Source organism: Crinia signifera, chromosome 5, assembly GCF_055691185.1.
Source record: "Crinia signifera chromosome 5, ASM5569118v1, whole genome shotgun sequence".
Taxonomy (NCBI): domain Eukaryota; kingdom Metazoa; phylum Chordata; class Amphibia; order Anura; family Myobatrachidae; genus Crinia; species Crinia signifera.
This window is the reverse complement of record NC_139221.1, coordinates 30,462,972-30,477,685: the sequence shown is the minus strand read 5'-3', so window position 1 is coordinate 30,477,685 and position 14,714 is coordinate 30,462,972. Positions and strand designations below refer to the sequence as shown.

Below are 14,714 nucleotides of genomic sequence, written 5' to 3'. Positions count from 1 at the left end.
CGTGCCTCCGGGATGTCCATATTGTTATTCTCCCCTGAGACCAGGGTCTGAATAAAGGTTCCGGGTGCCCTAGGCTAACACACATGTAGCTCCCTTTGTAATGCTGCATGCCACATGTGTATGGGCGCTCAGGGACTCGCCAGTAATACTGCCCATGTGCATGTAATGGAGGTTATACAACTGGCATGTAGGATCTAATGCTTGTGGCCTGTAGCACAATGTACATAAAGTAATGGTTCCATCAGTAAGTTATATTGGCACAGCCATCTGGCAGTCACTTTAAGAACTTTACACCCCCCCCCCCCCTTCCCCACAGTATATCAGGAAGGGTGATAGCTAACAAGCATGCAATAAATGAGGCCTTAATTTTATTCCTTGACTGTCACCTGCAAGTAAATCAGAACCTGCACATCTCTAGTTTTTAATGAACAGACCTCCAGTTTATGTTTAAAACATTACTCCTAAACTACCAGGAGAGGGCACAAGAGAGCTGTTGATCAGCGAAGCACTGAAGAACAACTATAGCAGTTTGAGAAGGAAAATCGGCAGCAGCCTGGTGACCTAATTCTTGGTGTATTTTTTATTTCCCTCCGTATTATATAATGATTAATAGTTTTTTGCAGAAATCGTGACACGATACTGTCAGTACTGCAATACAAACACCTGTGGCGACTAATAACAAAATACAGATAAAATAAAGTTTGTACATAGTATTGTATGATAACCAGCAGTGTTGTGTTGGCATTATTCCCCAATAATGGAAAGCCAATAAACTCGGAACTGCAGATAATTAGTTCTTGCTAAAAAAAAATCTTATATAACATGATATATTCATATCCAAAATACATCCCACGGCGATAGAGCACGTCACAGGTTTCGGTGCTAGAAGAAAACAGGAAACCACTGAAAAGGGACTATTACTGCGGTGATCAGTCCTACAAAGGCAACCTATGCTATACATTAAAAGCTAACACTGCTCCTCACCAGAGGCGTAGTGAGCCCGGAGCCGGCGGAGCACACGCTCCGGGCGCAGGATGCTAGCCTGGCGCCGGAGCTGTGCCAGCACCGCCAGCTCGCTCGCCCGCCTCCGCTGTTGCCCTGCCCGCTCCCCCGCGAGAGACGTGCCCTGCTGCTGCTGCTATCACAACACGTCTCCCGCACGCTGGACCGCTAGCCAATGGGCGCTTGCGGTCCAGAAGCCAATCAACTGGTGGCTGCTGGACCGCGAGCGCCTATTGGCTAGCGGTCCAGCGGGAGATATAAATTTTACACAGCAGCAGTGTCTCTCTCCCGGACACAGCGGGGAGCCAGGAGGAGGGGAGGGAGGGGTTGACGCGACGCAGCGCAGCAGGGGGGGAGGCAGGGGTAGACGCAGCGCAGCACAGCAGGGGGAGGGTTGAGGTAAGGTGCACCCTCCCACCCTGTTGCATCCACCCACCCTGCTGCACAAACCCACCCACCCCACCCTGCTGCACAAACCCACCCACCCCACCCTGCTGCACAAACCCACCCACCCTGCTGCACCCACCAACCATCCCACCCTGCTGCACCCACTCACCCTGCGGCACCAACCAACCCTCCCAGCCTGCTGCACCCACCCACCGACCCTACCACCTTGCTGCACAGCGGCCGGGAGCGGGCCGCTGCACAGTTTTGCACCCCTGGGCAATGAGCAAATTCAGTCCCCCTTGGCATTGAGCATGAAGCCCCTTGGCATTGAGCATGAAGCCCCTGGCATTGAGCATTTAGGTAAGTTGCACTTATTTGTCAAATGTGTAAAGGGCATTATGGTGTGTTATATAGTATGTCATGGGCATTGTGGTGTGTTATATAGTATGTCATGGGCATTGCGTAGTGTTATATAGTATGTCATGGGCATTAAGGTGTGTTATATAGTATGTCATGGGCATTGCGGAGTGTTATATAGTATGTCATGGGCATTGCGGAGTGTTATCTAGTATGTCATGGGCATTGCGGTGTGTTATATAGTATGTCATGGGCATTGCGTAGTGTTATATAGTATGTCATGGGCATTGCGTAGTGTTATATAGTATGTCATGGGCATTGCGGTGTGTTATATAGTATGTCATGGGCATTGCGGAGTGTTATCTAGTATGTCATGGGCATTGCGGAGTGTTATCTAGTATGTCATGGGCATTGCGGAGTGTTATATAGTATGTCATGGGCATTGCGGAGTGTTATATAGTATGTCATGGGCATTGCGGAGTGTTATATAGTATGTCATGGGCATTGCGGTGTGTTATATAGTATGTCATGGGCATTGCGGTGTGTTATATAGTATGTCATGGGCATTGCGGAGTGTTATATAGTATGTCATGGGCATTGCGGTGTGTTATATAGTATGTCATGGGCATTGCGGAGTGTTATCTAGTATGTCATGGGCATTGCGGAGTGTTATCTAGTATGTCATGGGCATTGCGGTGTGTTATATAGTATGTCATGGGCATTGCGGAGTGTTATATAGTATGTCATGGGCATTGCGGAGTGTTATATAGTATGTCATGGGCATTGCGGAGTGTTATATAGTATGTCATGGGCATTGCGGAGTGTTATATAGTATGTCATGGGCATTGCGGTGTGTTATATAGTATGTCATGGGCATTGCGGTGTGTTATATAGTATGTCATGGGCATTGCGGTGTGTTATATAGTATGTCATGGGCATTGCGGAGTGTTATATAGTATGTCATGGACATTGCGGTGTGTTATATAGTATGTCATGGGCATTGAGGAGTGTTATCTAGTATGTCATGGGCATTGCGGAGTGTTATCTAGTATGTCATGGGCATTGCGGTGTGTTATATAGTATGTCATGGGCATTGCGGAGTGTTATATAGTATGTCATGGGCATTGCGGAGTGTTATATAGTATGTCATGGGCATTGCGGAGTGTTATATAGTATGTCATGGGCATTGCGGAGTGTTATATAGTATGTCATGGGCATTGCGGTGTGTTATATAGTATGTCATGGGCATTGCGGTGTGTTATATAGTATGTCATGGGCATTGCGGAGTGTTATATAGTATGTCATGGACATTGCGGTGTGTTATATAGTATGTCATGGGCATTGAGGAGTGTTATATAGTATGTCATGGGCATAACGGAGTGTTATATAGTATGTCATGGGCATTACGGAGTGTTATATAGTATGTCATGGGCATTGCGGTGTGTTATATAGTATGTCATGGGCATTGCGGAGTGTTATATAGTATGTCATGGACATTGCGGTGTGTTATATAGTATGTCATGGGCATTGAGGAGTGTTATATAGTATGTCATGGGCATAACGGAGTGTTATATAGTATGTCATGGGCATTACGGAGTGTTATATAGTATGTCATGGGCATCATGTGTGGGCTTATGTGTAATTGGAATTACAAAGTTCACTAAAATGTGCAATGGGCATTACGGTGTGTGGTATAATGTTTGTCCGTGCCAACTTTTCACTGCGCAGGAGCCTCACCTATGACATATTGGGGGGGGCGCAAAACATGCCCTTGCTCCGGGCGCCGTGGCACCTAACTCCACCACTGCTCCTCACCTCTATGGGGGAATTCAAGCGTTGTGTGTGTCGGCGGCAACTGAATAAATCTAGTGTTTCTCCGTCCCAGGCTGACATTACTGTTATGTTCTGTCATTTTGACGGGCTGGTAACTAGTTAAGTACAAGAGCGGTATTCAATCCCGGTTTACAACTGTCGTGACCTGGTCCTGTTCTCGGCCCTCTTGACTGCATCTCGGCAGGCGGGATTCAATGTCGTGCCTGCTGAGTGTCGGAAAGGGGGTGTTGCCACGAGAAACGACCGTGGATCGTCAAGATCCGGCCGTGAGCTCCACAATCCACGGCCATTCCCCGCAAAACGAGCCCGACTGCTTTTAAAGTCGTCTAAGATGCCTCTTCAATGCTCTCGGGAAAGACAGCCTTCGAAAATAGGCCTTCGAAAATAGTGGTGGGGATTGAATACCCCCTAAATGTTTCACATTGTTCCATGGACTATTTACATTATGGGGGAAATTTACTAAGGTAAAATCGTATAAAAAAATCGTATTCGTACAGCAAAATACGAGTTTTTTTGGCGTATTTGTATTTTTGACATTTACTATGCCAAAAATGCACATATTCATAATTTTTGGCACATTCGTATTTGTATTTACAAATACGAATGTTTACGCCATCGGGAAATATGAATAGGAATCACCATTCAAAAGAATGGCGATTCCTAATTTTCTAAGTGGCCGTATTGAAATACAGCCGCTAATTAGCGTAAAACGGCCGCTAATTGCTGGCCAAATACGCCAGGAAAATACACCTGCCTATACGAATTTGTATTAGTGGCTGTATATACAAATGCATATGAATGAATATGCCATCGGGGGTTTACAAAGCATTCGTATTTGACCGCTTTGTAAATTACCCTCCGGAACACGAATTTGCATACGGCTAAAACAGCCATATGCATTTGTAATCATTCGTATTAAGAATACAAATACAAAACATCGTATTCTTAGTAAATTTCCCCCATGACTTGTCCAGCTGACATCCAAGTGGTCAGATGCAACCGCCAAAAAGAATTGTGTTGCTGGACATGATTCTTAATTGGCGAGTCTTTTGTTGTCCGTGGAACTTAAGCGCTGAATTAAAAACCCTATACATTTGGTTATCTAAAAAATAAACACAAGATTAGTGAACAAGATGATAGATCAGTCAGGATGGCCCAATCTAATGAGTTCTAGGACCCAATTTTTAGGGCAAAACTAAAATATAACAGCACCTGAAATATGATCTTCATATTGTTGTTAGCCTGGGGATCTGCACTTCTGCCACCGAGTCTGCCAGTCACAAACGTAAGGCTGTCTATGAGGAAGACGTCCTTGTTGTACTTGATAAGGATGTAACATATCAGACAGAGTTACATCTGCCCCACCTGCAGTGCATCATGGTATTGTCCATTAAAGGAGTTTGCTTTTGCAAACCAAACTGAATCACCCCATTAATGAATATGTTTTTTTATTCTCTTTTATATGTCGCAGCACTTAGACTGGCAGCCACCCTTAATTCAACGGTACAGTAGGAACCGTGGTACTCTTTACTTAGAACGGCGCCGCCGATCAAAATCGTGGTCATCGCGGGTAAAAATCGCGGTGATCGCGGGAATCGCGGGCATCGCGGGTAAAATTGGATGATCGCGATGCCCGCGATGACCGCGATCACCGCGATTTTCCCATAGGAAACAATGTTAAAAAGCCTGATTGACCGCGATTTGACACTTAAATGCCTCAATGGACCCGATTTTGGCATATAAATCAATGTAAAATGGGCCACACAGCCCAAATAGGGCCAATGAACCGTTAAATGTCCCCCCAAATTTTTAACGCCACCCCACGATCCACGCCAACCCGAAGCGTGGCGAGCGCAGCGAGCCCGCGAGGGGCGGCGGTACGCGTCCTCCGACCTTTTCATGCCCTACTATCCACGTCGGCGTGGTGTGAGAATATAATAGTGTGGCGAGCGCAGCGAGCCACCGAGCCCGAAGCGTGGCGAGCGCAGCGAGCCCCGCGAGGGGACGCGGATACCTTCACAGGTAGACGCGTCCCCTCGCGGGCTTCACAGGTGTCCGTGGCGACCCGGACACCTGTGAAGCCCGCGAGGGGACGCGTCTACCTGTGAAGGTATCCGCGTCCCCTCGCGGGGCTCGCTGCGCTCGCCACGCTTCGGGCTCGGTGGCTCGCTGCGCTCGCCACACTATTATATTCTCACACCACGCCGACGTGGATAGTAGGGCATGAAAAGGTCGGAGGACGCGTACCGCCGCCCCTCGCGGGCTCGCTGCGCTCGCCACGCTTCGGGTTGGCGTGGATCGTGGGGTGGCGTTAAAAATTTGGGGGGACATTTAAGGGTTAATGGGCTCTGTGGCCCATTTAACATTGATTCCTATGGCCAAATCGGGTTGATTGAGCCATTTAACACTAAAATCGGGTCCATCGCGACTTTTAACATTGTTCCCTATGGGAAATCGTGAGCATCGCGTCGCGGGCATCGCGGGTGCATTTATGTGCGGCCGCGACGCGACCGACACGATTTCCCTGTTTAACATTGGTTTCAATGGGAAATCGCGGGCATCGCGTCGGTCGCGTCGCGGCCATACATTAATGTACCCGCGATGCCCGCGACGGGCGCCGCACTAAGTAAAGAGTACCGGAACCGTTAAGCAGATTATCGTGCAGCCACATTGTCACACAGCTGTAGGTAGATGTAAGTCATTATTTATTATAGCTCATTCCGGTAGCTCCCCCTTTGAGTTCATGGCTGACAGTTTGACAGCCCAAAGTGCCATTAACTGAGCACTGTACCGGGAGAAAACGTGCTTACATCAGAGCAGTTTATAAAGCAGCGCAATTAGCTTCAGTGCGAGACCTTGTTTACCCAGAACCCATGCTACTATGTTTTATTCATACCGTGAACATTTCCTCATATACATGAATAACTACCTGATGCTTTCGTATGGCTGCCTTGTTTCAACCGAAGCCTAAAAACCACTGCCTTGTTTCAACCGAAGCCTAAAAACCACCGTATTGCTGCAGGAACAAACATTAGATCGGGGAACTTCATGAGATACGGAAAAGATGATTTTCTTAAACTTTTTTTGGAGTTAACATTAATTGGTATTTGCAATGAGCACCCTTATCCAGGGATGTTGCAGGCCCTGGCCAAAGCAGCTCACTGGGGCCCCACACACCCATTCACAGGAACCAATTATAACATGTTACTCCTGCGGTCTCTCCACATGCCTCCGAACAGCTTATCCACTCTGATTGGTGGATAAGCTCCTCCCATCCACCATTCGGCATACTGCCAGACATCCACTATATGGCTGCAGGCTGGGAGGTAGGTAGAGGATACTGCCAGGCCGCTCTGAATGTGTGACCACTACCCATTACTGCTTGAAGGCCCCTAGATTTGTGGGGCCCTGGGCAGCTGCCCAGTTTGCCTATATATGAAGATGGCCCTGCCCTTCTCTCATTTGGTGGTCTTAATAATAGAATGAGAATGAAAGCAGCATCTAAATCGGGCCTGGACAGCCTGTGTCTCTCCACCTGTTGTGAAACTACAATTCCCAGCATGCCTTTGTGAATAGTACCAGTGTGATATTAAACATTCCTGACAACCACTAAACATAAGTTCTAAAGCCCCGTACACATGGGGGAGATATATTGCTCAGTTTCTCCTTTTCATCAGCGACCAGAGATGGTCGCTGATGAAAAAGAAACTGCCGGGGGAGCCCAGCAGTGGTAATCAGCTCGTCGCAGGAGCATGTTCCTGCGACCAGCGATCACTACAGGGGTAAAAATGGGAGCGCGCACCCGGCGATATATCGCCGGTGCACACTCCCATCGTGGGCAATATGGTCGCTTAGCGACCATATTTCCCGCGATATTACACAAAATCGCCCCCGTGTGTACGCATACCCTCCAACATGACCCATTCCTTTAGGTACAAAATGCTCTGTTCCTGGACTTCCCTGCCAGTGGCAATTACAGAGGTTGAACTCCAGCACAGTCCAATATTCAAAGACGGGGTCACATCAACTGTCAGTGAGTCCAGGACAGTGATGTTTGGGGTGGCAGTAGGTGTGGCTCCCCTTTTTGAATATTGGACTGTGCTGCAGGCTCACATCTGTAACTGCCACTGGCAGGAAGTCCAGGAACAGAGCATTTTGTACCTAATGGAATGGGTGATGTTGGAGGGTATGGTGTACGCACCTTTAGAGAAGATGCTGAAAGCTTTCATAACCTTATGCTCGACATAGCTCTCTGCACTTATATTCAGTGTTAGATGGGTCGGGAAGGGCCCACCGGTTAATGTATTTGTAGGGGCCCATGTGTTGGGGTGTGGCCAGTCTCCAGAGGGGGTGTGGCCAGCCAGCACAGAGGTTTGTGTAACCGATAGACAGTGCATGGGTTCATGCAATGACACCAGATTAATAACACCAATGCACTTTAGAAAATACACCGTAGGTGGCATAGATGGCAGCTGCTCAGCCAGTCCTGCGCTCAGCCAGTCCTGCACTCAGCCAGTCCTGCACTCAGCCAGTCCTGCACTCAGCCAGTCCTGCACTCAGCCAGTCCTGCGCTCAACCAGTCCTGCGCTCAGCCAGTCCTGCACTCAGCCAGTCCTGCACTCAGCCAGTCCTGCGCTCAGCCAGTCCTGCACTCAGCCAGTCCTGCGCTCAGCCAGTCCTGCACTCAACCAGTCCTGCACTCAGCCAGTCCTGCACTCAGCCAGTCCTGCTCTCAGCCAGTCCTGCACTCAGCGTGACCAGATCAGCCATTCCGGACATTGGTCCTAGTGACATTTGCCAGAAGTACCAGAGGGTCAGTGCAGCCCTTCCTAGTACATTGTATGGGACTTCAACAAAAAGTACAGGACATGCTGTCGACCTAAAGATTAGGTCGACATGGGTTTTTCACTTTTTTTTGTCCCGAATGTCAACATGGTCTTGCGCCCGGCAAGATATTTTATTCTCCCTACACCGTAGTGGATGGTAGGGCATGAAATACCACCTGTTGGCACATGTTAGCTCAAAGAAAAAAGTTAAAAACCCCATATCGACCTTTTGACTGTCGAACTAGACACTGTCAACCTAATGCTTGAGTCGACCTTCCAACCATGTCATTGGTGCATAGTACATATTGATGTGGTGTGAATAGAGGCACATTCATTAACATTGAGTCTGACTATGGTGCGATTATTTCATCTGAACTGGACACTACTGTGTCAGGCTACGTAGTAAAACGACACAAGAAGGACAATCTGCAGCCATTAACCACATTGGCTTTCATTAGATATGGCTCGGATGCTAAACCTGATATCATTGGTTTTATATTACAAAAAGCCCCTTTAAGTGGGCCAGGACAGATACGTTGTTATAATCGTTACTTAATAGCCTCACTTACGTGTCCTTAAAGGTGAAGTGACAGGAAATTATAACTTTTGTTGGAATTTTAATCGACATTGCCGTATTACAAGCTGAATCAATAATACTAAAGACTGATAACGTGAGATTTTCACTTTAAATATCTGTCTCCCAAACCTTTTTGAATGGAAGTAATATAACAAAGTTAGCAACATAATAAAGTGGAGATGCTTCATAACAAAAATGTACAGTGTGTATATATATATCTATATCTAGTCCTTTGGGTAAAGTAAGATGCACTCACCGGTCTTCTCAGTTTTGCAAAAGGTATTTAATACATACCACAAAAGTTCACATGACAGTGGGTTATGGTCGACGTTTCGGTCTACTGGCGAGACCTTTTTCAAGACCTGCCTCTCCTGCCCTCCTCAGTGTGCAACTACCATAAAATAATGGACGCCTTATATGCCCAGAGACACACCCCCTACTTCCATATTCAGGAAATCTGATAACACCTCACACCAATCAAATTCTTTTGATTGGTGTGAGGTGTTATCAGATTTCCTGAATATGGAAGTAGGGGGTGTGTCTCTGGGCATATAAGGCGTCCATTATTTTATGGTAGTTGCACACTGAGGAGGGCAGGAGAGGCAGGTCTTGAAAAAGGTCTCGCCAGTAGACCGAAACGTCGACCATAACCCACTGTCATGTGAACTTTTGTGGTATGTATTAAATACCTTTTGCAAAACTGAGAAGACCGGTGAGTGCATCTTACTTTACCCAAAGGACTGTGTTTGCTGGAATATCGGTTGGTATTCCATCTGGATTTGGACACCCCGGCAGTTTACATTGTGGAGGAGTAGTGCTGTCTTATTTGGATGAATTATATCTATATCTATATATATATAGATATATATATATATCTATATATATATATATATATAGCAATTTTGGTTGAAGCAGGCACTCACCACAGGCAATAGGTTGTAGTTGAGAAAAGATTTATTTCATGAATGCAGTCGACGTTTCGGTCCTCAACAGAGACCTTTGTCAAGACAGGAACATGTCAATCCAAGGACCAGGAACACCAGGCAGTGTCTGGTGTTCCTGGTCCTTGGATTGACATGTTCCTGTCTTGACAAAGGTCCCTGTTGAGGACCGAAACGTCGACTGCATTTATGAAATAAATCTTTTCTCAACTACAACCTATTGCCTGTGGTGAGTGCCTGCTTCAACCAAAATTGCTATATTTGGGACTTTGTTTCCTCTAAAGCGGAGCACCGCTAAATTGTCCGCAAGAAATGAGTGGAGTGGAGTGCAGGGCCGGTGCAAGGCACCGGAGCGCCCCAGGCGAGCCGGGGTGGGGGCGCCCCGGTGCCGGGGGAGGGGGGGGTACCTGTCCTGCGGCGCTGTGTATTTAAAGCTGGCGGCGGTGGCAGAGAGGGGTCCCTGCAGTCAACGAGCGCTATCCGCCGGGCTATGCGGAAGCGCTTCTGTTGTGAAAACACTGGCCGCACGGCGCACGCTGATTGGCTGAATCTCAGCCAATCAGCGTGCAGACAGTGTTTTCACAACAGAAGCGCTTCCGCATAGCCCGGCGGATAGCGCTCGTTATTTATTGACTGCAGGGACCCCTCGCTGCCTCCGCCGCCAGCTTTAAATACACAGCGCCACAGGACAGGTACCCCCGCGGCACGGGGGGGCAAAATGCCGCCCTCCAGTGGCCGGCGCCCTAGGCAAATGCCTAGATTTGCCTAGTGGTGGCGCCGGCCCTGGTGGAGTGCGGTTCTTCAATTCTACTAGATATATATATATATATAGATAGATATATACTGTATATATACACACACAGATGGAGCCATCCTCAACTAGCCCTTTAATAGGATTAAGTGAGTAATAGGATTACTATGCTAATCCCCTACTGTAATGTTCTATGTATTGTATTGTAGCTGAGAACACTAGGCCTTGGTGAGCTATGGCTCACCATGGCTATCCAGAGATGGCTAGATGAGGATGGCTCCATCTGTATATATAGTTCTGAAATAAAGGTCAAACGTTCTATATATAGTTTAAATAATCAATGGGAGGGCTTTTAAATGAATATTTTAACTTTTACTTAGGTTAACTTCCTCAAATACTCTTAAACCTATGCTGGGTATACCTTCTTACTTATCTGGATAGAAGCCTCTAAAATATTATCCAATTCTGACATCCTTTTACGCTCAAACATGTATTATACTTTTTTTAAACAATTTATTAAAATCGCAATTCACATAGGAAAATAATGATTCTTACAATACACAATTTGGCAGTATGCTGCAAGGTGCTCCACCTCTGAGTATATATTAATTAGAGACATGCTTTCCCAATAACAAGTTCTCAGAGCTGGTCCTACAATCTTTACCCTACGCGTTTTGTCTACAAGAGACTTCTTCAGGGGTTAATCTCTGGGATGATACATAATGCGAACACTTGTAGACTATCAGATATCATACATCAGATGGTCTCAAAGTGAATCAGTTCGGTAATTCAATATATTCAGGATCTCAAGTGTATTTAAGAAGATATTATACCTTCAATGACTTTTACTACGCATATAAATGCAGATATCAAAGTTCAGGACTCTGGTAACTACGGGCAGAAACAGTCAGTGTCCACCTAGAAACCATAAGCATAGTGGGAACTTTCTTTTATGTGAAGTCAAGTATGCGGTCATTGGATCGACAGTCAAAAGGTTGATCGCTATTGGTCCACACGTTAAAAAGATCGAAGTGCAATAAGTGTACATGGAAAAGATCCACATAAGTCATGGTTTTTTTAAACTGAGGTGTTCATACTGTACCATCTCAAGGGCAGCGAGCCATGCCATGGGACACGGTACATTAATACAGTGTCTACGTGGACACGGTCACCCCCAAAAGTATGCAAAACTCATGTTGACCTTTTGGCTGGATCGACCTTTTGACCAAGTCAACCTAATGCATTTCAAGCTTTTTCCGGTGTTGACCTTTTTCCATATTCAATGCGGCCAACGAGGGGGTTAAATGGTGAGGATCGCCGCTACCCTCGCCATTTGACCCCCGCACTGGCCTCTCACCATCTTCAACGTTCCGGGGGGACAGGATTCCCCCAAAGGTTGAGGTTCATGAGCCTCGCTGTTTGACGGACGCACACGCCATTTCCATATCGCTGTAAAAACCCAGTTGGGTGGATACGGTGGGGGGTCCATATCGCTGTAAAAACCCAGTTGGGTGGATACGGTGGGGGGTCAGTTGAATACTGACCGTGCGAGCTGTGGCAGAGCGAGCAGTTGGCACTGCTCGCTGTCGCAGGTCGCAAAACCCATTGAATAATGTTCTTTGCCCGTCAACAAATATATATATATATTATATATTCATGGACTCAAGTCTTTGGAAGGCACCGCAGTGTTGAATATATTGGATTACAAACGGAGAGCTAAGATATGGTGTGTGTGTGTGTATATATATATATATATATATATATATATATATATATATATACACACATAAATTAAGGCATTAGTGAATAGCAGTGGTCCTTTAACATGCCTTTATTTTATTTCCTACTAAATGTTCTATATACTACAACATTCTAAAGAGAGATATCAGAGCCCAACATTCAATTTCACCAACATTGTACAAGGATTGCCATAAAACACTTTAAAATGTAAAAAAAATTTAATACTCCCCTAAAACACCTGTCTCCTCCCCCTATTCCGTCTCCTCGTTTTTATCCTTTCCGAATGTAGCTCCCCCCCAATATGTTGTGAGGCTTTGTGTTATGTTTCTGTTGTCTTTTTTTCTGACAAGTTTTAATTTCTCTTGGTTTATGCTAGAAGTTACTTGGGAAGACCAGCAAAGAAAGGTGAATGGTGCAATAACTGATGACAAACAGTTGCCGAAAAAGAAACCCCATTCTGAGCCAGGTTTGTCAGGGTTTTGGAAAACCACCTTTAAAAGCATGAGGCTTGCAAACAGCGTTCAGGGGAAGCTCATGCTTTTGTGATAAGTGTGTTCCCTCATGTGCTCTTCTCACGTTGGTGTGCAATGTGTAGGCGTCTAGTCGGTGACAGTGAGACCTTTAACTCAGTGTTGTGTATCATCCCTTTTCAGAATAAATAGCTCCAAATTTTCGAAGGGAGAAAAAGAAAATTCCAAATTTCAAACTTTGGGACCAATGTTAAAAACAATGCGCTAGTAGATTTTTCGGTATATATACTTTGAGAACGAGGGAGTTCTTGGCAAACCTGTTAGTGTAGTTGGATAGGCTATCTTTGAACACTTTTAAACGCATTCGGTTCTTGGATTTTGTATAGAGTTCTACCAGTGAGGTGTATAATTCTATTGGATAAATATGGCATTGATTGTAAACCGTAAGGTCACGTATACAACGGTTCTGGTGTAAATGCTGAGAATTTAGCTTGCATTTAAGTACGTCCAACTCGGAGCTGGCCCTGTGCGTAAGCACATATACAAATGCCAAGGTGCTATTGCTCTAGGGGGGCACCGATCGCATCACCCAGCGCACATTAACAGGAGGACTCGCCAGCAGATGTGACTTCTGCACAACAGTCAGAGGCGGAACTCTGAGAGGCAATGGAGTCATCTGCCGACGGGCTCCTGCTCCCAAAGGGGCACCTCTCCTTACCTGTGAGTTTGAATCGATATAGCTTCTGTGGCTGACTCCACCAGAGAGGTCACGTCTGCTGGCAGCTGCTCCATTGGTCTCCCCACCATGTCTTTAAAGAGATGGACGGAGAAGGTGCCAGCACACCAAGTGACCTCTCCCAGCAGCACAACATCAGCTGCCAATAAGGGGATGGGGGGGGCATCTATTTTGTGGCATATTCATGTGAACTGGGGAGCACCAGCTAACATCTTGCTTAGGAGACCAAATTGGTCAAGGTTGGCTTTGACCTGACTTTGGCCTTGATTCAGGGGGGAATGTGGTTCACACGGCATCTTCGGACTAATTCTAGTGCCACCGGTGGTGCCTTGTGGTGGCTTCTGTGATCTGCTGATGAATTCAAAGACCCAGCATTGGGTCCTCTGCATGAACATTCGGCATTTAAGTAACCCTCCGTTTATACCCGCTGGCCTTGGCAAGCCTAGAAAAGGAGGCCAACCGTCCACCACCACCACTCTGCTTTCTATAACACTAGCAGTCGCCAACCCAAACGGGCTTAGGGGGCACTGCAACTCTGAAAACTCACAGCACATCGAGCAGGTCTGAATAGGACCCACAGGTCTGCACATGCACAGTACAAATCCTGCACAGCATAGATCTGAAATCATTAAAAATATACCAGGGGTATATTACATCTCTACATGGGTTTCTCTACATCTCTGAATTAACGTACCAAGTTACTTATTGATGTGCGGTTGCGGATTAATATAATAAGTATAAATATTAATATCTATATGTTTCATTGACATAAGGTCAATGATGACAAAATGACGAAAAGGATAGATTTCAGCAAAACAATGTCAGTTTTAGTCTCATCATTTTGGTACAGATGTTCTAAGCCTTGGAGAGTGATAAGGAACCAGCCAATTAGCTCCTAATGGCCATGTTACAGGTTGTGTTTGAAAGGTGACAGTTGGGAGCGGATTGGTTGGGATTCCCAACATTAGTACATCCGCTATAGTTTATTATACGGCATTAGTTTTTTGGTACAGCACTTTTACATTGGCATCTAGTTTTTCTCCACATTAACAATACAGAAATAAATCATCTTTCAAAATATGTGGACATCACTT

At 46.1% G+C, this 14,714-nt stretch overlaps 1 protein-coding gene across 48 annotated transcripts in view; it reads left to right on the top strand.

Moving 5' to 3' along the window:
* RIMS2 (regulating synaptic membrane exocytosis 2) overlaps positions 1-14,714 on the top strand; it is a 558,076-nt gene that overhangs the window by 424,097 nt on the left and 119,265 nt on the right. For 28 of the 48 annotated variants that reach the window (XM_083186888.1, XM_083186889.1, XM_083186886.1 and 25 more), the window contains one exon: positions 12,791-12,880. The exons of the other annotated variants lie outside the window; for them this stretch is intronic. In XM_083186888.1, coding sequence (XP_083043014.1) covers positions 12,791-12,880 — 90 coding nt within the window. The remainder of the gene's footprint in view (positions 1-12,790; positions 12,881-14,714) is intronic. 48 annotated transcript variants of the gene reach the window in all.